General features: G+C 44.5%; 2 protein-coding genes across 4 annotated transcripts in view; one reads left to right on the top strand and one right to left on the bottom strand.

Annotated features, from left to right (window-relative positions):
* The window catches only part of Prosalpha5 (proteasome alpha5 subunit), a 104,638-nt gene that overhangs the window by 15,883 nt on the left and 62,608 nt on the right, over positions 1-26,147 (top strand). The window lies entirely within an intron of this gene.
* Positions 1-26,147, bottom strand: part of LOC143422627 (protein Wnt-7b) — an 84,361-nt gene that overhangs the window by 9,175 nt on the left and 49,039 nt on the right. For all 3 annotated transcript variants that reach the window (XM_076893422.1, XM_076893419.1, XM_076893421.1), the window contains exon 2: positions 23,778-23,998. In XM_076893422.1, coding sequence (XP_076749537.1) covers positions 23,778-23,998 — 221 coding nt within the window. The remainder of the gene's footprint in view (positions 1-23,777; positions 23,999-26,147) is intronic.

The following is a 26,147-nucleotide window of genomic DNA, read 5'->3' as shown; positions in this document are numbered from 1 at the left end:
CGAATCGTATGCGTGGCGACACGGTGGACGTTGCGGACAGTTAGGCGAGCGGATCGGTCGAGGGTCTGATGAATTTATGCGGTGCGTTTATGTCAAAGGACGGCAGCGCGTACATCTATTTAGTGTCGGAAGAGGGTTACAGGGAAATTTATCGTTCCGTTGCCGGCTGCTGAAACCGTCGGCGAAAACGCAGAGACGCGCGTCTTTCCGTAAATTTATTTCAGCTGTAAATTGTGAACGCGCGAAATTAATGCCGTTTCCATATTAGGCTAGGTTTCACGGTAAATCCGAGGAGTAGGTCTCGATCTGCTCGTCCGTTGGGATAAAAGGCTTTCCAGTTGCAAAAATAAATATGTATTCTGAAAAGAAACATTGTATAGCTTCAAGAATTTTCACAATAATTGTCAAATGGTGATGCGTCATATGAATTGAACACTGAACGAAAATGAATGTCGTACTCATAAATCAAGAGGTATTAACATAGATATTAAGAATTCATCAAAATTCTTCGACACTCGCGACAGATGACATAAATTCTGAATGCGTGAACGCCGGTACCAAGAATCTTCCTGCGTCCAACGTACGAGCAACTATCGTCGGCACGAAACGTTTCTAAATTAACTCATAACCGGTGGTATGCTAAGTCGAGGCAATAAAGCACGCTGTAAAGCCGAAAAAGGAACGGCTCGATCGGTGTTTCGCGATCAATCGGTGGGGCACGGACTTCTTTTAATTTATATCATCGCGTTTTAAGTGGCCCGCGCGCGCGTAATGACCTCGAGAAATTTATAAGCGACAGTGTCGTGCACGTGGGCGATTGTTTACGATGATTGAGGAGCACCAAATGAAATTTAATGACGAATTTCATTTCACCGTGGTGTCGGCTATTCAATTATCCTCTGTTCTTCGGCTGTGGACGTGTATGATAGGTATGTTAATGAGGATACATTCGCCGCTCGTTCGTTAACGGCTCGACTCATTAAATCAGATTTTGCGTAGACGAAGAAAAAACATATTTTTAATGATCACTGGCTTTGAACATGTAAAAATGTTACTTATATCTCGAAAAATAGGGAAGGTATAAATCGCAGCCTGTGATTATTTATTTTTCTCAATTATGTTAGCTTCGAGCTATAATTTAAGATGGTGCAACAACACTATTGGTAATTCGAAACAGTTCGACACGCCTCGACGAATTATTTGTCACTGTCACTGTCGTCTTTATTTCGTGGCGCGTTTATAGGTTCACAAAGCACTTTCGAGCGGAGTGTAGTAGGCCGCGAGCATACGAAGTGTTCGCCCGCGAACGATCTTGTAATAGGTTCACGCGTGGGTATAGGTACAATTTGTTCTTGGTTAAAGAGCAACTTGTATTCTTTTGGTGACTCAGAAGCAGCTTGTATCGGTTATTGGTAAGGGTACTCCTCTTTCTTCGCACTAGAACTTGTTATAAAGGGTGGTCCTAGAAATTCACAGAACTTGGACAACTAATGTCAAGTATCAGCTTCATCCCTAAGAAAGCCAATCTATATTCCTATTAGACACAGCCCATATCCTGCAGCCTCGATCCTTATCAAATTTAATAAATTAATACAATCTGTTTAATAGGTATGCCTTATTAGAAATTCGAATAAGAAGTGTAGTGCTAGCATGTTTTCGAATATCATAATTTCGCCAGTCATATTCAACAGTGATTTCCATTGAATTGCCATATTCAACGAACAATGAGTTTAAAATCGCTTCGCTTCCTTCGAAAGGGCTTCAACCAGCTGTCCGATCAGTTTGCGTTACAAGCTGCTGGCAAATGGATCCACTTTCACGCGTGAACCGATACAGAATCGTGGCGAGCCGAACGCGCGCCTGCACCGACTTAACCGATGATTTACGCTGTCGTGCGAGCGTTAGTTTATTATACTTCGCATTTATGGAGCTACGCTTGATAATCATGAGATCTTTCTCTCTCTCTCTCTCTCTCTCTTTGACCGGAAGACAAGTCCTGTCCATGCTCGCCATTTAATTTATCTTCTGTTCTATTTGTATCTTGCCTCACTGACGAACACGAAAAAGCTTCCATGTTCGGAATCGAATCGAATTGAATTCATACTCTTTTGAAAGTTATACGTTTGGGAAATACGTCTTCCTTAGAAATACTGACGGTTCTCTTTAACCATTCACTAAATTATCAGAGATGAAAAGTTTATGCTACTTTTAATATTCTTCCAAGGTTTTAGTCTGCACATTTCGCAGAGTAAATCTGGTTATAGCAGTTATGTAGAATCACCGCTTTAGATTGTTCGAATAATGGAAATTTCCTTGGGGACACCTTTCCTTCGGCCAGATCGTAACAACATATCCGTCGCGACGATTGAGCCGCAACGGCGGTCGCGCATGCTAATTAGCTGTCGGCTAATTAGCGCCGGGCGATATACGGCCGATTCGAGACGCTCGCGGCGGTAAAACTGGAACGAAACGGTCCTGACAAGCGCTAAATCTCCCGCGTCCGGGATCCACGGCGATTGCGTCCGCGATCATTCCGGTACGTGACGTTGATAGCAGTATTTCAAAACGGTGATGCGTCACACATCCACCTACAACAACATTGTCCACGGGCCAGCGTTGCGCTCGCGGGACGTTGTTATTATGCCCTCGCGATTTTATGCCTCGCGAGCGATCTTATTAAAGGTAACGAGCACGATCGTATCGCGCCCAGCAATAAAATACTGACGTCTTCTCCCCCGTTCCGTGTCTCGAGCCGCGATAGCCCCGAGGGGCAAACAATTCGCAAAGGGGTTTGTAGTTCAACTCCGCTTATCGCGGTCAAGATCACAAAGGAAGATGTCCATGATTCGCGATTTAATTTCTTCCTCTGGTTCCTAAGCAATTTTTTATGCATGTGAAATGTGCACGCTGTACGTGCCAATAATCATGATACACCGAGTCGCATCGATACTGACGCCACGCGTGACATTAACATGCAGTCTGACCAGAGGGCATGTAAGTTTATTAAGTTAAATATAGCAGAGCGGTTGATTTTGTAAATGTAAATATCTATGTTTTCTTTTTTGTTTGGTTGGTGAATTGGTATGTGGGAAAAGAAAAAAATACGAGACAGAGAATGAAGATTAGAGAGTCGGACATAATGGTCCATAATTCTATATTTCCTTCTATTTCTATTTGGTAAGAATTTGAGACTTAACAAGAAATAGAACGAACCCATTCGTTACCTTTTCTCGTTTATCAAGCGGTATACCATTTTGGACAATTTCACTTAAAAGGGTGACTTAAAGTGCCCTTTCAAACTTGACGAATTTAAACACTTTCTCAAACGTTATCGCGTTCTTCAAGAACTCACTGTTCCAGTTTAGAAGGGAACGTTTACATAATGCGTCACGTTAAAACGTCGTCACGTGTCAGAATGCATGGACGAATCTTTAGTTTATCAATGATTGAACCTTATAAAGTAAATAGGATATTTTGTTCAAAAAATTGTAAATATTTCCGAATAGTCGTTTGATATTTTTTTAACGTTTAAAGATTAAGATTCGAATTGAGATATTTTTATCGATTGTACTAAATTTGTGTAGAAGATAATAGAAAATCAAGGGAGAGAGACGAACAATTTCTTCATTAACGCGAAATATTTTTTTCTCCAAGGGACGAGCTCTTCTAAGAAGCGGTTGGTAAAAAATCCGGCCTGTGATTAAGCACTGTTAGTCATTAGCCTCTCGCTGCTTCGGTTGTGCAGTGACTCACCGGTGTACCAAATTTAAAATTAAATTCGTTCGGTCTGCACGCGAGCATTGCGCCCCTAAATAGTCATTAACGTAAAACTCATTGCCGCTGGACGTGCCAACGCGAAACGCCGCTTCCTTTTCGGCTTGATCAGACGATACATTGGCTCGATTATTCGTGAGAAAGCCACTAATCGCAAAAAGTCTGACAATTCGTTTTTATGGCTGCTCAGAATGTACAATCTCCGACTCAGATGTACGTATAAAATAATCGCGCGCGCACTAAGTGGACCCCTTTATTCGGTTCCATTTTAATTGGATAATGCATTTGCGATATTCAGAGTTTATTATATATTCCGCGACGCGTTCAACCATGTGCAGAAAAATGCATATATGCATATATTTCGCGATGCGTTGCATCGGTTGCAATTTGCAGGCTAGGCATCGAATCCTTCAAAAATTTGAATACTCGTACGATTTATAGTAATTGCGTCAAGTTCACTGTAAGCAATATAAATTCTTTCTGCAGCAGTGTTAATCAGTTTCCGAGTAGCACCTAGAACAAGTTCTCAGTTGCTGGAAGGTTCTTTCGCTTAGCTTAACGAACTTTTGTTTAACTCAAGAACAGGATTCGTATCCGCATACAAATCGAATGCAATTCAGAGAATGGTACCCGCGGTCGTTTCGCAATTATTTATGGATTTTGCTACTTTATTAAAATTTATATGCAAACTTCCCGGTCGAACCTAACACAGAAACAATTTTGCTACCTTTTTTTGCCTAAGAAACCACGGCGGAGCTAATGAAGCTTTTGTAGCCAATAACTTTGCATTAACACGAAGCCTTGTTTCCCCTTGAATGGAAGAGAGATGTCTGCCTTTAAGGTAGGATATAATCTGACTAAGAGAATCTGAACCTAGTCGTGGAACGAGATCTTCATTAGCATAATCATCTCGTTACAACTCGAAGATCTGCTATTCGATTTTTCTTAACACAATATTCAAAAGTAACTGAGAGGTGTAAACAGAAATATACACTAGGTTTTACATATACCAATCAAAATACCACTTATGAAGGAAATTAATCGTAAAAATGAAATGATAAATGAAACCAAATCGTTTAAAAATCGAAAGCTGCCACAATTTTGAACTGCGAGCATACCGTTTAGTAACAAACCTAACTTAAAACCGGTCTAGTAATTCTATCTGTTCCTTGGTCAGCCTTTTCTTTGGATATTCCGAATGAAATTCAATATTCCGTATAATCGACGGCTGTTAATTCGATTTGCGCTTTTCCTTTGTTTAATGCAACCGAAGTTTTAATTGCATGGAACGGATTCGCGTAATTCATCAGTTTCGCGAAAACGGCACCAGGCGAGCGTCTCTTTTTTCCTTTCCATTCGAATTGCCTAACCGATGACAGCCACGGCAAGATGGAGTGGTACTCCACTTCATTAAAGAGCACTTAAGCGTCGTGACGCTGGGAAGGTGTGCATTTGAATAGATAACATCGTGTTGACATCTGTATAATGACCTTTGTGAAATGTCAGCATAATGCGAAACACTAACACGTGGCCCTCACACGTGTACATCACCGCCAGGAAAGTCTGAAATCGGTGGTTTTTCATCATGTTGAGAAACTCCGTTCTTCTATTAAATTGCTTACGATTTGAATGGCGTTTTTCGACATTTTCGGGCATGTTCCCTGATGGAGAATAAAATAAAAGAACCCTTAATATTTTTAGACAGGGGTGTACGTTCTTCGGAAAGCTATTATCCTCCATTTGGAAACTAATTCGGCAATAAAGTTCGAAATTAACACCTTTCTCCTAATATCCAATCTCAGATGTCCACGTGCGAGCAAATACAATAGTGGCACACGAGTTCTCACCTCTCTAAGCACTCTAACACATTCGACCTTAGCCTTTAGTTGTCAAAATGACTAAGCCAAACTCGTGCGATTAAGAACCTTCCGGTAGAAAGTGAGACTACTGTGACAAACAACGCTGCTGGAGAAATGATTACCTTCCATGTTACCTTTCTTACCAAAAAGATATAGTTACGGAAAATCTGAATTGAAAAAAATTATTCGGGAAAGATCACACGATTTGTCAATCTCGAGTGTCGAACTCTCGAACTCTCGAACCTCGTAAATTCAAGCCAAATGTTCTCTCAATTTACGATGCACACCGTTTCGATGACAACTGCAAGATAGTTCGCGTTACGAGATAGTTCGCGATAGCGAAGCTAACCTCAACAAATTCGCAAAGTGGGCACGCGCGGACAGCGGCTGGTTTACGAGCGATTCAGGAGGAAATCCTTTTCCGTGGAGGAGCGTGGAGCCTGTAACGGATACTTTGTAAGCGAGATCGCCATGAATTGAAACTGACTCTCGTAGTAAGACGCGTTGAGTGGCTTGTCTCCTCGGCCTCTCCTGGTGCCGAATCCGGCGTGTGGGTGCACCGGCACCACGGAAATTTATCGACGAGCATTCGTTCTCGCGAATGGCTCGCGATAAACTTGTAAGGGGAGAGTACGTGGCCGGTGATGCCTCGCGTAATCGACGTGTTCCCAGTTGCGTCACGTCCCCAGAGGAAATTTCACCACCTAATAACGATCATTCTAGACGGCTGACAACGATTACTGGGGATTTCTATGCGACGTGGTTTTAGACGCGGGCGCAACTGGTATTCCCTGTGATGTACCGGTATATGGTGTTTCATCGGAAGTGTCGCATTAGCCGTAAACGACTTCGATACGGTTGCAGCGGGAAACGTAGAGTGTAGACAACCGAAGAGACGTTTCGAATATTCTGAATCACGTCCGCTTCTTTTCTCCTTCTCGTCTCGCTTCGAGAGTGTCCACACTTTCCAATGTAACACGCCTTGTTACGAATGAATAATGAAAATTTCGTCTGCATAAAATTTCGTACGATACAAAGCAATCCCCCTTTTTCCGTGGCTCTGGGTAAAGTATCAACGACGACTCTCCCCGCAGAGGAGAAGCAACGCGTACGGTTTCGCGAGTCGAGGGGCGAATCGCGCGTGTGGGTGCCGAAAAAAGGAGGGAAACCTAGAGGGAAGGCCGCGTGGAGGAAGGCGAGGAGAGGCGGCCGTTGAAACCCGAGGTTATCTCGGTGAACAGGCATGTCCTGCCACCACGCAGCAAATGTTTCCGTCTTGTACTCTCCCGTGTCGGACAAGATCTTTATTTCGCCGTGAGAAAAATTTATCTCGCGCCCAGCAACACCTGGCATCACCACCCGCAATAGCTATCCCCTTGTTCGTTCTCCCCTTGCCAGCCGTGTTTCGCCGCGAGGTTGAAAGTTCGTACGCGCCACGCCGGCGTTTGTCACCGATCATTCGAGCTGCACCCACGCGGGGCTAAATCGACGCCCAGGATCCATTGAACCGCGTATCCACACTCGCGTAACGAACGAGCCTGTACGTACCGTCACCTTTTGTACGTCTCTATGACGGAACGATCCTTTCTTTCGCGCCGTGCTTTCCTATCCTTCTTTCTTCCTGTTGCAGTTGACCGATCCCAAGCTCGCTGATCATTTCGAGTATAGTTATGAGTAGGCTTATGCAAATTTCTATTTTTACAGACAGAATTATGTAAGAAATGAAACTTAAACTGTGGGATTTGTTGGGCTCTCGGGATACTGTGACTAGGATACTGTATCATAACACTTTGGATTTCAGAAGTTAACCGACATCAATATTTTGAACCGCGTCTGCTCCAGAAACTCGATTTCCTGTCCGCGACGAGTTCCCCACGGTAACCTAAGGGCACCAGTGCTCCATCCTTCTTTCGCCACTCTCTACTTAACACTTGTTGCTATTCATATGTAAATACAGAGTATCTTTCAACGTCGTTAAATCTCGAATTAATGCGGGACTTTTGATTCACAAGTATCCGGCAGCAGACCGCTCGTTAAACGCGATGCATATTAATGGCCCTCCACTTCGATACGCGTTAATGCGCGATGCAAACAGAAACGCGAATCAGGGTAATAAACGGGATGAAAAATAAGGAACGACCGTGCGCTTATAAATAAACGACGCACGTACGGTTACTGAAAGCGAAAGGTAATATTAATAATGGGACGCTATTATAACCTTCGCGTCGTTAATTTCGCGATAGCAGCCGTTCGCGGCCACGTTGGATCTACCTTTCGCGCATTTGCGATCGAACGCGTACGCGAGCGTGCATTTTCATCTCTGAATAATGATAGTTATCTGCCGGATGATAACGTCGACGCGATACCATCTTCCGAAAGAACAAAGCCAGACGAGAGAGTGATCGAATCGAATCGGATAGGTGTAATTCTTGGGTACGTTCGGAATACCGATTTGGAGAAGATAAAACAGATTGCGCCAAATGAGTGGTAATGTGGAAGCATGGCGTATCGTAGAACGTATAAAAATTCAGATTTCACGCGCGTTCAGTTCTAGTTGTTGCAATTTTTCGTCGTCCTTTTATTTATGATTGGGAAAGCCTGTAGGAGGTCCGAGGGTAAACGAGGTCCCGAAGTTAATTATAAACATTAAGAACAGTCGAGAGATTAACACACAATACTATATCAAGCTCAGGTTTGTTATCGCGTGCATATTTTAAAGCGTTAATTGAAGTTCATACAGTATCATGCTGTGCAATTAATTCTCAAGTGGTAGGGTGAAATATACCTTCCTCGGGGAACTGGTAGGTCCAATTTAATTTCGTCCGAAGAAATAACTAAAGCATATGCATATTTTCGCAAGTCAAATACACACGTGTCAATATTATAAAATAGCCTCTCGAAATTTACAAACATCGTTAAGGTACTTTAAAAGCTTTTTGTTCGCAAGATTTGCTTTTTTTTGTTAAAAATCTTGAATCAAATTTGAAGAAACCTTAAGAAAATAAATTTTACACTCTTAAAATAACAGCATTTGAGAAGAACTGTGATACAGAATGACATGCATTATACGTAGAAGTAAATTTTCTTTACTCGTATCGCATGCGCGTGTAAAATCTTGGACTGCGCGATTACTTCAACTAAAGTTGGTTCGCAACGATGTAAAGGTACCAACGGTATGACTTTCGTCCGCGAAACAAGTGGACAACCGACTTTTACGTTCTCTGATTTACGTTCTTATTACGGTCTTCTGCGATTAATTCAATGAATAATCATTATTCGATCATCGTAAATGCCTCCGATCATTGCCTCGAACAAATTGGTATCTGTGCTATTATTAAGGCCTGAAACGAAATTTATTATTTTTTAAATGTCCGCCAATATACGAACGAATTTTTACCTCCAAGAGTACTTTATGATTTCGAATCGAAGATAAGGTTAGCAATCTTAGTCTTCAAGCGTGGAGAAATGAAAGTTGTGAAAGTATATTGTGCAAAAGTTTCGATAATAATATTTCATTATTAATGCACGTTCGAGCTGAGTATCGATTTTTTGCGTTTCGGTGGTAGCAGAGTTTCCGTCTACCCTTTTCTACATTCAAATTCCGCCTCTCTTATCGTCGTAACACGCGTTCCGCATTTTTCTTCAAGCGTCATTAACTGGTCACTGTGAAATTATTAATGTTGTCTGTCGTCTACGTTGCATAATACTCGATGTATCGATCGCGACGCTTGTGTTACGGTATCCACGAAATAAGTAGTGAATTTGCAAAAGAGAAAAGGAAAAATGGCGAACGGAGCGTTGCGCAATTAGCACCAATCAAAGCCCACGAATCGTCGGGGCTTAACGAAAAGCTTGTTCGCCGTGTCGTGGTGTGGCCCATAAATAATTTGATACGCTCCTAATGAGGACCACCAAAGTTCATAATGAATTCACGATCAACAAGTTTATTCGAGTTTAACGAATTGTAATTCTCTTTCTCTCTCCCTCTTGTTTCTTCCGTTATTTTTTCTCCTCGCTTTTATATCGTCTCAATTCGGCGATCTCCCGTTATATAACGAATGTTTGGGCGTCCAGAAAAATTTGACGAAACACGAATACGGACCCTGATACGTCGGTTCGAACAGGTTGAATCTCGATCAGATAGCGAGACAATTAACCAATTACTATAATCAAGACACACGCCTCCACTTAGCATTTGTCTGATCCAGTCTCGCTCGTTGGATTTGCATTCGAATCGACTGCGAACCATGGTTCCTTTTCTGCGTGGTCTGGCTCCTTGATGATCTGGGAGGTTGGATTAATTTTTCTCTTAACTGATCCAGCTCACGACACAAATCTGATCCATGATACACTGCGCCTATGGCTCACTAGGTTCATTCTTTCGGATCAAGGTACTCGAGTTCGTTCTTGAGGACCTAATGAGACTTAATGAGGACCACACTCCTAATCCACTGCTTTTTTATATCTATAAGAGAAATGCAGTGATTTCCATATTCGATTTGTGACGATGTATCATTGGACGATAACTTGCTTTGAAAATTTCAGTAAAGAATATTTGGAGGACCGTTGAGACGTCCTCACACATTTCTGAAGATTGTAACTTCGCAAGACGATAAATTCACCTGAAATAATCCATCGTGTCCAGAGAATAGCCTCTAAACGTCTTAAGATCGAAATATAGCACCGTTCCCTCGCGCCCCATCGTTATCGATCTATCCTCTAACAAAAGTAGAATACAGTACGGTCCTTTCTCAGAGCCATCATCATAGTTCTCGCACACGGCGTCACTCCATCCACGTTGGTCACGCGTTCACGCAATAAATCGCGTAATTGGTCACAGTGGATCGGTGATCGAGGAAGCCCATCCACGTTCCTCGGATGCCTGGATCCCTGTGGCAGGTGCGGCTGTCCAGCGATATTAAATGATACAGTCCTGCGAGGGGTCTGTATAAGGCGCGTAATACGATTAACCGCGTCACCGTAGGATCCCTTGTAGCCACGCTGTCGCAACGACGGGGGGTCGCCTAGCATTAGATCCATGATCTACGGTCGTGGCTCGTTTACAGCGTTCGTTATGCAGCCCCGTATGATTTACGGCTCCTCGGATGCGTTTAACGGCCGGCGCTGTTCTCTGGTGTCGCGCGTGGTGCTTCAACCGAGGAGCGTCGCGAAACGCGACAATGTCTTTTCTCTCGTCACTCTCTGTCAGGCTCTTTCTGTTCGCCACGGAACGAGGGTACGCTTCGTGGTTGCCTCCAGTCAACAGTCGACCTTTGCTTCCCCACAACTCGATAAGTATCCGACGATGGATCCCGACGTAGTTCTTACTTAACTTACTTCATTGTTCCTCGCGGCGATTCTTTCTCGTTCGGTCTCGTCGGATAGTTCTCGAGGGACTTTATTGGTGCACTTCTATCGGCGACCTTCGATGTCGATGGCGAAGTGGACTGTCGGATCGCGGTATGTCGGTCTGAATGGTCGTTCGAGCTTTTTGTCCATCGTTCTCTCGTTCTAGCTCGCATAGTTGTATAGGTCACGTCGAATACCGATCGCTGCAGCAGATCGACCTTTCGTATTCGCTGAATTGTTTCAGGTGGTTCCGTGGCCTGCTTTCAGATCGTTAAATGCGAAGGATTGAATAAATTTCTTTTTGCCCATGGGAGATACGATTCGAATCTTGTTAACGTGCCATTGGTGTACAGAAAATCGATCTCGTGTCCGTTAAGTTTCTCAATTCTAAGTGAGAGCATAGAAACGATGATACGGATTGTTGTCTCCGGTGCAACCAATGTTGGATGCTGAAATTTCCGATTCGCTATCGACTTCGCTTAGGATCCACCAACGTTGCCCACCGTTTCTCAAGCTAAGCCCAATTTACTCCAACGCACCACCCACGCCGCGAACTCTCAAAGTTCCCTGGCGAACCGTATCATAACTGGACCGGCGATATAAATCACGCCACGACTCGTTCGGGTCGCTGCAACGGTACAGTGACAAAAAATCGCCCCGAGCTGCGGCCGGGAGAGCCAGGAGAACCCGTGGCACTTTCCTGAATCGCACGCTTATCGGCCCAGTCGATGAGTGGTTACATCTTAATAAGGAGGCCAGGGAACCGAAGCGGCGCGAATTCATCGCCTTGCCCCGGCCCATTATTAATGGCCCCGGTCTTGTTAGCGATTTTCGCAGGGGCACCCGGCTGCCACGGGGGGAAAAAAAGCTACGCCAGTGATATATTAATTTATTAACTAGTTTATTTATACGGCTTAAAGAGGCCCTGCGCGCTCGGTCAAGAAGGGCCCCAGAGGGCCTCCACTCGGGCAGACCGTCGCCCATAACTCAATCCACGGATCTTCCAGTCCCCGTTGGCAGTTTTCTACCCTAAACTACTGCACCCATATCGATCGTATCTGCTCGTCTGCACGCGTTCGCCAGCCATCGCCGCTAGGTTAGCCCATCGCGAGATTGTATCCAGTAATGGCGCAGCGGTTGCTCGTAAATGGAAATTTGTCTCCGGGCTCTCTTTCTTCCGTGCCCTTTATCGACGTCCGGCGTATCGAAGATGGTCCGTGAATACGCGATCGTGTACTGGGTGTTCGATAATCGTCGGTCGAGAGCTTTACGCCATCGGTTTTCAGTAGTTTTAAAGAAAGATAGCAACGAAGAGTAACGTAATTGCGTTTAAATGAGAGGAAAGTATTTTGAAACCATGTCGAATAGGAATTGATTCGCGTAGACACCCGCAACGAACTCTTGCCGACGGTACACGCTTTCTCGATGCGATTCGAAGTGATTTCCTTGGAAAACCAATCCTCGAATCCAATTGCGTTGCCCCTCGCTTCCAATCTTATTCGCCACGTACCCGAACACCCGATGTATAACTAAATGTACTATGTTTCGTACCTGTGGCTACCAGCCTTGAGACTGGCTTGCCAATTTACCTGGCACACGTACAGCGATCGCCCCAAGACGGTGCATCGACGTGTGCAAATAACACGGAGAACGCGATACGGGATACCGCGGCCACGACAGGCCGAATCTGATTCGAGCAATTGCTGTTATTACGATTGCGATCGAAGTCATTAGGGTCAACGGGAGAGAACGGCTGCAGGTGTAACCGCGGTGGTAACCGCGTGTTGCGTCCGTTCGCCAGCCCGGAGCCATTCGGCTAGGATGCCATTCGGCTTGTGATTTCGGAAAATGATACAGGAAGCTGGGAAGTGCACGTGAAATACGTCTGCAGGCAATAGAGTGGAGATGTTTCCAGGCATATCTGCTTTTTAATATCCACGCGAATCATGATAGGATACAAGTAGTTTTTTATTCGTATACAGTCGCTCTCAAAAATATTCCATCTCCTTAAGCATTGAATAGATTTTGTATGAAATTATAGGTTCGCGAGTAAGTTAGGTAGTTTTTAAATAAAATAGAATATAAAGAGCCTATTAATGTTGAGAATAGTTAATACATTCCCTGAGATAAGCTTCTCTCTAACCCACCTCAACGTCTCTAAACGCCACACCGATTTAAATCCGCGATCGACCAGTCCCTGGCCGTCCGGTCCGTCCGGATTCCCATTAACCAAGCCAATTAATCCTAATTTTTCGAAAAAAGATTCAAAGTGGACCCAGACGGAGGCAGAAATCGGGGTAAAAGCGTCCAGGAGGATATTTATGAACGTCCCGGTTATCTGGGCCCGTTCTAAATTCATTCCCGTTGTTATCTAAACAGAGACCGGATCATAATTTACGTTCGAAGGAATATCAGCGCTGGCCAGGACGAGGAGGAAAGATCCTGGCCCGCGGGACACCGCCAGTGGTAATTTCCGCCGTCTGACTATAAATTCTTAAGCTCCGTTTTCACGTAACGACAGTAAATCGCAACTTTTACCTTTCTCGTCGATACGTCGTGACTTTTGTGGTCGTTGAAACTAGTAGTCGTGTTATCGAACGCGTTTTAATGTCACGTAATCGAATCGTTTTGATTGCTAAACGACACTTAGAAAACAGTGTCGCGGCTGTTGGTAGTAGAAGATTTATCGTATTACCGCGGCCATGTTCGGATTGCTTACAGTGTTGGTGAGTAGAAAAAATATTTACTACTTCATAAAAAAATACAAACTACATCGAATTAATATATTAATAGAGTTCAATGCCACGTGAGAAGGTACCTTTAGACACGATTAAAAATGGTGGTATGTTAGAGCATCGTCATACGTGTCCATTATCGTCCGTTCTAGTTACGCTCGCGAAGTCGAAGATACGCAAGTCTTACTCGCATTCGATTCACAATGTTAGAGTTTCGTGGCTGTTCCACAACGTATCGAACAAATTAGCGTCGAGATAAAGTCGACAGAGACGGATCGTCCTGCGCGCGATACAATTATCTCCGAATCTCGCAGCACTGCCTGGACTTCTCAAGATTCTGCTACGTTGCCTCTTGTATTACTGGCGATTTGATACGGAATACAGATCGTTTAGCTACAGATGAGCTCAATCGAAGGGAATAAAATAGGACGAAAATCAGGAGTAATGAAACTGTATTTGAGAGAAACAAGTTTAGATAGCTCTAGCGAACGCGTACGTTGATAGCAAGAGAGAAAGAGAGAGAGAGTACAACAAAGGATTTCAACATAAAATTCTGGGAATAACTTTGTATTCATTTGGAAAGTATAGAGTCGGTACGATAAACGAACGAAAGTAATAAATTCCGTATACCCTTCTTCCATTTCTCACTTAGGCTAATATCGTATCTCCCGCGCGTCATTGTAACTTTTCCTCAAATCTTCGTCCAATTACATCCAAGAGAACGTTACCGCATACCCCGAGGCTCGCTCTGAAAGAAGCGGCCGTTTCGTATCAACTTCATACCGGAGCCTGGAAATTACAGAAACATCACCGGATACCGGAGTCATTAAGAAGCCGGTCCCTCTAAAAAGGTCTCAAGCTGCGAATTTAGATACTACGTCCACCTAATGACCGCGGAACGTATAAATTCAGGCACCCACGTGGCACGAGAATTCCATTCGCAAGGGTATCTCGTTAAACGGAGGGGAATTAAACTAAAAAAGAAACGATGGAGAACAGGAAATTAAAAGAAAAAGGACTGTTTCTCTCTCTCTCTCTCGTTAAATCGTGTACTGATATTCCGTCGTCGGAGTTTCCTCGAACCGGTCAAGTCACTCGTCTGACTTGCGAATATCCCACACGCGCGCGAGCCCGATATCTGATCGATTTGGACGCGAGTTGTCACTGCTTAAACATAAGCTAGTCAAAACCAACCGGCGTATCGATAGCGACTTTTTCCTCTTAAACGATGGGTTAATATCGCTTCGACTACATGGTTAGGTATCTATTACCGGTAATTATTAGAGGTTACGAGATGAGGGAAAAGTTTGATCGATACGTTACGTATGCATTAATTTCTTTGATAGTTTCTAATCGCAAACGTGGGAGGAAAACCGAGGTGTTAACGTTTCGAATGTTACATATTCTAATGTATGTATATCCTTAGTCTAGATTAAATTCCGAAATTTAATAATCAAAATTGGTAACTCGTGAAAGATCAGAGATAGAAACCCATAGATGCAGAGTACCACGGAGTACGAATACCTTTTTTCCGTCACGGTAGACATTCGCAACTGTTCATAAATTTCCACCTTCTGGTATCTCCTCGTTTCCTTCTTTCTCAAGTGCAAAGAGCTCTATCTATATATATGTATATATATAACGAAACCGCGAACCATTTTTTCTCGCAGACCAGAGCATCTTCCCATCTGGAAACGCGTACACCGGCCTTTTTCTCCTCATACCGGTTCTCCAGTTTCTCGTCGTGGTTGCTCGGTTTCGCGGGGCGACGCGCGTATCTTCGACTCGCGCGTAATTTAATCCGTGGACACCGCTCGATTACGAGAACTGGGAAATTTTCATAATCGACTCAATCATCTAGATCGGCGCTTTCGCGGTGTCCCTCTGCGAGTACAGGTTTTTCTGATAAGTTCGTCTCGCCGATTAAGCGGCGGATACAAGCGATTTTTCAGTCGAGCTGAACGTCGGCGACTGTTTGAACCGACTGCCTCCTCCTGGTTCTTATCAGACGCTTCCGCCTGTTTGCGCGTCTCGTACGCGGCCTGGCAAGATTTCGAGACGATTATGTGCGTCGGGAAACGATCACGACGCGAAGCGACCATGAGAAATGTAATTGCTACTTTTAATTGAGCTGTGAATAACGAAGCAGGAGATCGAGGCTTTCGTATGCGGAATACTTGCGATTTACGCCAGCGAGGAAATATCGTGTGTAGAGTGTCTTCAACTCAACGAGTAATGTTTAAGGACTGATCGAGCTTTGCCAAATTTTCAGACTTTAACTACCAAAAGCGAAAGACGAAATAAAACTACGATGTTGAGAAATCTAATATTAAAGGAAGTAATAACGTTTATAGGATTTTATAGCGAAGAAAACAAAGTGAAAATTTAAACAGTACTATGAATTATGTTGATAAATTACGACGGCACGAATTGAAAAACGATTTATATTTCCCATTTCAATGTAGGAATAGATACTTTTAATATATTGCATATGGGAATGCATTTCTATTACCAGTTCGGTGCGATCGAATTTACGACCGGTACCACCATGGAAATCGTGTGCAATAAGGAATACTCTCGCGTTTCACGAGCCTATTTACTACTCGAGTACACAAATTCGTTAGAATATTTTGTATCTTCCTTTAGCAGGCCGTTCGATTTAACATTCAATTCCATCGTATCCTTGAACGCAAATCGATTCTACCTGAGAATTCGAGGCGCACAGAAACCTATCACGAGCATCGGATTCACGCTTCCAGCCCCGGACATAAAGTCATCGCGAGCAACGACTCCGTCCGGGCATAGGAGCACCCAAAGCTTGATTTACGCCAGCGATCCACTGAGATCTCACTCACGATTCAGTTACAATCCATTGAAATACCATCCCGATGCTCTTCAAACACGCGGCAGCATTCGCGCTTCGAGACGTCCGATAACATTTCCAGCCGATCGTAACCGGATCGTGACCGTGTCGTTGCTCGATCGCCGTTGTAAATCAGCACCGAACGATCGTGCATGCCTCCCGAGCGGCTTGCTTCGCGTTGCTTTCAATACGTCTCGTCGAATCTGGACTACGTGCGCTAATGAGGATCGAAACGGCGCGTCGAGTACGCTGGTTAAGGCCTCTTCGAAATCGTTTGGCTACTTGGGCATCTTCAACGGACATGGAGAGAGCTGGAGATCATTATTTTATCTTCTTCTGTTCTTGTTACTTTTCAGTTTCAATTCTCTAACTGTAGAATCGAGATTTGCGTTTTATTGAATTTCGAGCACTCGAAATGATAGAAGTTAAATGGTGATTGCCTCGATTAACCTCGTGCAAGAAATTGATTTCGCACCGGTTCGTAGGTAGACGGTCGCGAAAGCGCCAAGTGTGGGCCAGTCCAGTTATTCGAAACGGATAAGGGGGCCAAAGTGGAATGAAAAAAAGTGGCGAGGGGATAGGTGTGTTCGAAAGGGCGCGAAGGTGGAGGGCTTTCCATTGGGTTCAGCAGAAATTGATAAGGCTCCGCATTAACTCGCGTCGCGGTTCGTTGACGTTATCCGAGGGCAGAGGATACACACTTTCCTTGTCTCGACAAGAAAACCCTTCTTTTTTCTCCCTTCTCTGCCTTCTCATACCCCTGTCGCCTCTCTCTTTCTCTCTGTGTCGCACCTACTCTTGTCTTTTCCCTTGCAATTTTTCTTTTTTATCTGTCCACCGGTGTGCGGTCTGGATTACTTTGTCAACCGTGAAATAAAATTAGCACCATCCCACGAGCGTGCGCACGCGGATTTATAGGATGATAAAGTCGATATTATCGTCGGATAAGCCTCGAGCGAGATACGTCGGGATTTTTAAAGGAGTCTCCTGCCCGATGGGGACCAGGGACATGTCCGTGGACGCGTCCGTCCTCCGATCCTGTCACCAGATAAAGTTTCCCTTAAACGATTCGTTTTCTTCGCAGATTCCATGTTCCCAGGGCAATCGAGAGGCTTATCGCGAGCGTTCTCCGTTTTCCGCGAACTCGTTGCCCGGGTTATGGACGGGCTTAAAGCGCGTGTACGCTCGAGAAGAAGATCTTGATCCGATTTACATATTGCCGATGCTTCGCGATTTCATGTAGATATCTCGACCGTGCGAATTTGTATGCTGTCGCGCGAATAGTTCCCGAAGAATTAACGTCCGTCGCATATACGCGAATAGTTCGTTGCCTATCTGAAAATTGAAAAAGTCTCAGTCGCATTGTACAGTATGCCAAACGACTGTTTGAAAAAGTTATCACATTTTATTTTTAATCTTTCGATATTCTTTATTCTTTACCAATCCATTTTTTTATTCGCCAATCAATTACGAGTTAATGGTCGGCATCGTCAAATAATCGACGTCTTACTCTCGACCAGAACATTGTTAAATGATAATAGCATTCGCGATAAAAAGCCATGAAATCTGTACGAAGATCGAGAAAAATGATGACACGAGTCGTTTAAAAATGTCTGTCCTCCCTCGGCGATAAATCCCGCGGGATTGACTTCCAAATACGCGGTCGCGAGCGCAAGTAGGCAGGTAGTCAAAACGAGGTAGAGGAGATACGAACGAGACGTGGAATATAAAAATAACGACGCATCATTAGAGCGAGTTGATCAACAGGGAATCCCACGAGGAGGCTTTTTGTGCGATCCACGGGCCACTCGAGAATATTCCTGGAACCCGTTGATCTTCTTAACATGGAGCCAGGAATGAAAGCCGCGCCGGATCCGTAATTAAGAGTATCGGACCACGTCGATTGAATTAATAATAGATAATATTCCGACGGATCGAGTGGCCCGTGTAATGGGCCTCTTAATTATGCCGTTTTGTGCGGCCGATTAGGGGGGCCAATCCGCCCACAACGTCGCCTGAAATCGACACGGTGCTCGCGTGAAGAATCCTAATTTATGAAAATATATTCAATCAGCGAGTATTCGCCCGCAGCTGATCCTGCCGTGGCTTCGATTAATATTACGTGTCGCTAACTCCGCCGCTGCGATCGTGGATCGAACAGAAGTGGATCGTTCCAGACGATCGCGGACGGAGACGTGATTATTTACGATCACCATCGAATCCTTCGCCCTCGACGCGATATTCGAATCGTTTTACTCGCACGCCTCCCTTATCTTTCGACGGGAGATTCTTTAATTTCGTACCTCGCGCGTGGAATCCATTATGAGTTTGCCTTCCTTCCATTTTGTCGAGCACCAATCTCCTCTTATATCGTACAGCAGAGTTGCTGGAATTAAGATTGACAGAGGACGTTAATCATTACAGATATCCGTGCGATTCAGAGGCTATCGTCTCATATGTTTTGTTAGTATTATAATTCAGTAACCTACGAAAATAGATATATTTGGAAACGTCAATAATTTGGTTAGCCTCGATCTGAGAACTTGAGAGACTTTCCACAGTATTTCCTCCGGCGCAGCGGCGATAGCCTCATTTATGCTCCTAGACGACGCGACGCGACGCGCCAGCTGCGGAGACTTCAACGCCGGGATAAGCATTACAAGTGGAAGCGCGCGCCGTGTTTTCGCGAGACGTGTTAATCGCGCGTTTAATTCGAATCCACGCACTCCTACGTGCACGGATTATATTATCGGGCGCATAATGTGAGCGTTTTAAGAGCCGGGAAATATCTCGGCCGCATATATTGCCGCATTTAGCGTTCAACATGTTGAGCGGCTCCGTTAATTTCACTAATTAAGTTAGCAACTGATTCACCGCTCCCCTGCCTTATGAGCGTTATTTCTGGTATTTTTTTCTCGCATTAATTCCTCGTCTTCTTGTTACCCGCGCGATTTCCTTCGACTTACAACCGCCCCTTTTTGTTCTGTCTCAACCCTAGCGTTCTTACTCGTTCGTAGCTCGTTCCACGTCTTCGAACATTCCTCCTCGTCATTCATTATTCAAAATCAAGACGATACGCATAATGAGATCGTGAATAAAAAGGGCTGATCATGAGAGGATAATTTTGGAAGAACAGAAGCTACCAAAAAATTTCTCTCATCTTCTCTTCATCTTCTTTTGTATAAATAAAATAGTACACGTTCGATTTGTGAAATGCATTTGAAAGCAGAATGTACATATATAGAACCGACGCTATTGAAAATATTATTGATAAGATAATATTTCGCGTCCTCGTTACGCCAATCGTCTCAATCACCACTGACGCTCTTCTCCTCGATTTTATGCCTCGTCCACGTCGTTCGGCTTTACGACGACACTCGGAGCCCCGTTGGTTTCTTAATAAATGTTTGCTTTTCTATATTACGGACCAACGGAATTCATAACTCGTTAATGGCGGAACGACGTGCATGTGAGTAACCGGATGAACAGTCAAGTTTTTGCGCGTTAACCATTGGCGCGAGTGCACCGTCCTCGTCTAGGATCTTTATTACAGGCTGTGCCATTAGAAGGTAGGATTGTTGGGTAGTACAGCTTAGAAACGCGAAGGGAAGTAACACCAGAGATTTTTAATATCGGGGGTTAAAGGAGGAGCACGGTTTGGAAAACTACGATAACTTTATTCGCGCTAGAATTATTTCCATTGGACATTTATGCAGTATCTTCGTTTTCGAAAAATTTCGAACAAATTCGACTTCACGAATGAAAACGTGAAATAAATCACAGGGGACAAAAGCATTCTTCGGCATCGAGTCACGGTAATCCAGTATAACTTCAATTATTTCACGAATAAAAATCTGAGACAGATGACCAAGCGCAAGAATAGCCTTAAACCAACCAACCACCGTAATCCGCGAGTGGTAGCAATCCTCTTTCACTTTTTCAATTTCGTATCCTTCCACCTTTGTTACGAAGCCGTGCAACTTCGACTCTTCCGCCAATAAAAGCACGCGAGAGGAAATCCATCGCGAGCGTACCTCGACCATCGATTCCTATCACGCGGCAAGGAAATCCTTCAAAAATGGTACGTCGTTCAAAAATCGACCCGAAGCGATTCACCCGTGGAGTTGAAGGAGCGCGGGGGGAGTCCAATTGTGCCACGCTCAATGGAAACACGCCACGTGACAAACTACCGTTCGCCTTGTCCCTGCTCGTAAATCAGCTTCTGAATTTTACTCTCTCGATTTTTCCCACGTTCAGGCTTCTTAATCCGGCGCGTTAATCATGAGAAATCGCGGTTCATGCTCGCCTACCTGTTTCCTATGACCGCCATCGAGACTATGGCGAATGCAGGTACAGCCGTATGGCCTCGTGCTCGTCATTTTTAATACCGAGATGACAAATACGTCGCATTTAGCGATATTTATACGAGCGAATCACGTCAGCTTCCGCTGACTGGATTGCACGGATTAGCTCCTCGCTGAGAAATATTGCTTTTGTTGTTTGTCGTTATGCGAACGTCCTGTCGCGTAATATGAAGTTACTTCCATGCCGTGGAAGGTAATACAGGGAATAATACGGGATACTTAGTATTCTTTGAGTTACGTTGAGACTTTAATCTAATTGTTTAAAGAAAAAAAGACACCACCTACCTATGTACCAACGCTGGAGCGTCCGCGACACCCATACCTATCTCTCGAGCGACGCGGAGGGCGCAGAAATCGAAACCTTTCTCACGTGTCCGACTGAAATTTGTTAAGTCCTCGCGTGGGCGACTACCGAGGCATCCAGCGCGCCGCGTTTTCGATGGCCTTTTTATTTCGCGAGCACATCAGGGGAGAGACAGAGAGGAGACCGTTGGCGCAAGGTTGCGTCGACGTCCCTTCTGCGGGCCAGGCATAAGTTATACGCGTATTATGCGGCTGCCGTGCAGCAGGCAACATCACGAAACGGTAACACGAGAAACCGGACTCGCTTCTAACGCATACGCGCCCGCGCGTCTACGCTTGTGGGTGTAGGAAGCGAACCGCTTCGTGGTCGTGACCGTCGTTTCGTCGATTTCCACGCCGATAAAATCCACGCTACCGCGAGCCACCGTTCCTCCATCCGGACCCGTCGTCCTCTCTGTGCGCCTAATCCTCGTAAAAATGTTCGCGATCCTGGTCCAGGGCAGCCGACGTTTCACGGAGACGGGTCGTTACACGATGGCTCCCTAATTTGGAGCTACAGGCTAGGGATTTTAGCCTCGCCGCAGGGGGCGACACGGTTTCGACGCGACCGTTGTTATCGCGCATCGCGAACCAGTGATAAAAGACGATGGAATCTCGAACGGAAGAGACACGAGGTTCTTGGGATGAGAGTCATTTCGTGGACTGTTCTTTGGCTCAAATGGGAGGAGAGATGGTTTTTATGCGGCGATGCTTGGAATTGGAGTTACGAGGTCGGGTGGCGCGAGTGTGTTGGAGCGCGTTCAGAGCACTTTGAGATTCTAGGGGTGTCGTTACGATTTTCGGTTCATGGAGGAGTCTATAATTACGCGGAGGAGCGAAATATAAAAAGATAGACAGATTAGAAAAAAAATAAATGGTAACTTCTTTTTCGTGCAACGTCACGCGAAGTCGATTATAGTTCGCGTCGGGACAGAGAAATGCGTCGAGTCATTCAGTTTTCTGAAAAGACGGAAACAAATTACAATTATGCCCGACGGAGGAAGCTACATATTACGGGGGGCGTTCGTGATAAAGAATTTCGAATTTACACCGCAGGATATGGGGCTTTCTAATTTATCTTCCCTTCACAAGGATCGCAGCGGGATTCGAGGTAAACCTGACATCGTAAAGAACGGAGAAACGTCGATTTAACAGGCATAAACATATTTCGTCATGGCTTCCCCGTTACATTAAACCCACCTCATTGTTCGAAATCCTATAGTCAATAAAAGCGTGGCGCGAACGAAATGGTATGACATGGTACTTTTGAAACTTTGGGATTAAATTAATCCCGTGGAGATTGATATAAAAAGATATTATAAGACAGTTTTATTTATTTTATCAAATATATTACCCCATCACTTCTTAGTACTCCTTGTTAAACCTTCAAAAACTGACGCAAAGCGGGGTAATAATAGAAAATAAGGGTAATAATAAAAAGGAAATAGAATTATACAGTTACGCATAAATTATTCCCATTATTATTTCTGTGCCCCGATGTAGAATGTGTTTCGATGGTAATCTGACGAACTAAAAAATATTTCGAATTATTTTCGTGTTCAACCACTTCCCTTAAAATTCTTTCCCTCGTCAAATCTAAAAACCCTACGAAACCTACATCGAATCCTAATAATTCCTCTACTAAGACGCATGGCTGCCCAACGACTATTAATTCGATTCCAATAGGGAATGATTAACTGCTGAACAAGCGGTCCTAAAGTAAAACGTACGATGTATTAATAGTTCCATGATAGAGTTTAGAAACTCTTAATGAAGTGCCCATTAGTATAATACAGGCACGACCCGCCTAACAAAACACGGATCCAGACGTCCTATTCATTTATCTTCTTCGATTTTACAAGTAACTAATCCCTTTCTCTCTTGATCCGCGCGTAAATTAAACAGTTTAACGCCAATAATCGAAGATTATCGGAAACAGCCGGCTGATTCCATTGAAGGCAATAAATAATCGATCCTCTGAATCTCATTTCACGCGCACGATACGTATGCAAACGAACCTGATAAGGAAATAACCGAATGGGAATTGTTTCGTTAGAAATTAGAAATCTAGCTTGTTACTTGTAATTTCTTCGACCCAAGAGTGTTCGTGGAGTCGTGAAATTTAATAGAAAATTCTGCTTCCACCTATTTCGTTGGTAAGATCAGTCGATGGTAGCCGCAGATTTTATTTTAAAGTAGCCTTCGTTTAATTAATATCCCCCGTATCTAACATTGAGAAGCCACTCGCGAAACCAGTTGTGCTTGTACCGTTCGTTTTTCGTTTTAAGCTTCAAATCAGCCGCATTGTTCGAGCAAAGTGAGAACCGTGTACGCAGTTTCGCCTTGGCCGCGCGCGTACGGCCCTTTTAGAGCGCGTTATTGGAACGCGGCGGAGGGCCACGGGGGTAAAGAGGAACGCGGCGTTAAACGCGGCTGGCCCCGCGTGTATAATAAATAGCGGGCCGGCCCCTGGTGACAGGACAATCCTTACCTACTACAACCACGTGGCCGAAGACCTGATCGTTCGCCACGTGGGAACAGTTCCACCGGTGATGTCTGAACTGATGTCGGCACTCGCGAAGTCCCAGCTCCGCGCCCTCGCCCACAGCTGGCATCGCGTGCGGCGCTTTCCTGCACTGCTCCCGTTGACTCTTCGCCAGGCCAGGAATACGACCGCAAACGGCCGCGCCGACCACCACTGCTCCGACCACCCTGCAACCAACCGGGTATCAACCCTTCTTCAATCTATTCTTATTGCTCCTTAAGCTGACTTCGTTCTTCTCATTAGAAATAAAGGAAAGAAACGATTAGAGTGGGAGGAAAGCAAAATCGTATGCGAGCAGCAGTCCGGGAACTGTCTCTGAGCAGTGTAGAATTTAAGTAAGAAAGCTAGATGCTAGAAAACTTGGAAAGGAATAAGATTGAATTAATTTCGTTCCACCGTAATCCATCTTCTTAATCAACGTTACAAAATGCTAGAAATTGATTTCTCAAATCCAGCTATTAAATTAAAAATCGAAATAGTTATTTATTCGCACATATTAAATCTCGCATAAATTTTACATATATTAAGCTCGTTTTCCTATAATGTAGTCATCGAGGTTAATAAGTAATGTATCTTCATTTCAAGTATCTTATTAGAACGCTGCGAGTCTATTCGCGTTAGAATTCATGTTAAATAATTATAAGTGCTAATATATCATAGTATACTCATGCATATGCAATACGAAGAAATGCGAGTGTTTCGATAGCCTTGTTCTTCCGTTAATAAATCCTGCAAAAATCGTTTTTTGCTGAATATTATTCAGTACTAGACGTATATCCTCGTTTCGAGAAACTCATTAACCTCGTATTAAAAAAAATATATACATACGTTCGCAATAATTTTCGCCAATTCAATGGGTCATCAGAAAAAAGACGTATCTTTCATTAACGTCCCCGCTATAAATCAATCGAGGGAGATTTTCAAAACGACTCGCCGCCATCGGCAAAAATATCGTAACAACCACTCGACGATTTCTCGCATGGATGCTCTAAATCAATTTCCTGAAAGTTATCTCGGAGGTAGCCGAGAGCTGGGCTTCGGTTTCGAGCGGACCCGGGGCGTACCGTTTAGCGTGACAGCAACATTGAGAGATCCAGAAACGGGGGCCGGTAGTGGGCCCACCTGATCGTACGACGAATTAAATCCCGATAAATTCGAACGTGTGAAAGTACGGAACGAGCGTGTCGACGAGGAATCAGCGACGTGGCCGAGCGGAGCGGCTCGTTCATTAGCATTTTAAGCTCTCTCGTCGTTGCCGTCCTGTTGCTTCGATTCCGGTGGTATATACGTTATACTTCGTCCTGCGTGCTACCATGGCGGTAAGAAATTAACGACGCCAACATTTTTTTATCCCACGTCCCGAGCGTATCTTTCTCTCCCCCTCTCTCTCTCTCTCTCTCTCTCTCTCTCTCTCTCTCTTTTCGTTCCTTTCTCTCGTCGTTCGACGTTTCCCTGCAATCTCCTGCAAAAAACTCGCGGATTCTCGACAGTTACGGTCTTGCATGATTCATCGCGGCTGAAGAAGTAGCCGAAGAAGTCTTCTTGGAAAATGTGGGTGAACGTTCGTGAAGCTTTTACGGAATCGTGCATTTGATTGACAGATGTTGGATGCTCGATGAAATTTCGCGTGGTACGGATTTTTTGATCACCCGCCTCCTATGAGCGAACGTAACATCCTATTATGAATTCAGATTGCGTTACCGTTTTAGATTGGAGAACGTGAAGTCAGTCGCGGTCGGGGATTTCCCTCGATTACGAAATGTAACGAGTAAACTTCTTTGCGCTCGCCGTTGCAATCAATTATATTGAAACAATATAAGTTCATCAGAACGTCGCTTATATCTCGCCTCTAACTCGAAATCACGCATACGTTGAAAGATTAGCCAGGACGTTTATCCGGCTTCTCGCCACAGAACGTAACTGTCAATCCTCCAAACTACCCGACAATCATAGTTTCGAGTTAAACAGTTTACCGTCGGAACAGAGCCTAATCCAATTTAACCGATCTCCGAACCGAAATGCCCCGCCACGCATTACGTAATCCGTCGGTTAGCCGGTGGTTTCGTATTTAAAAAGAAGTTCTTACGACCATCCGTCATCCCGATTCTTATTTCGACATATTCACGAGTAACCTGCGAGGCGCGGTTGATCACGGCACGCTAAAAACGATTACCTGCCGACAAGCTGAAACGCGATACCCTCAACCTCCTACTGGTCCATTGCGTAATTTACATCCCATAAGTCAACCTTTTTTCCTCCCCCCCTCCCTTCTTGTCCTGGTAAACGCCGTTTCCAGAAACCCGTGGACGAACACGC

Source organism: Xylocopa sonorina, chromosome 4 (genome assembly GCF_050948175.1).
Source record: "Xylocopa sonorina isolate GNS202 chromosome 4, iyXylSono1_principal, whole genome shotgun sequence".
Taxonomy (NCBI): domain Eukaryota; kingdom Metazoa; phylum Arthropoda; class Insecta; order Hymenoptera; family Apidae; genus Xylocopa; species Xylocopa sonorina.
This window is presented reverse-complemented; position numbering and strand designations above follow the sequence as displayed.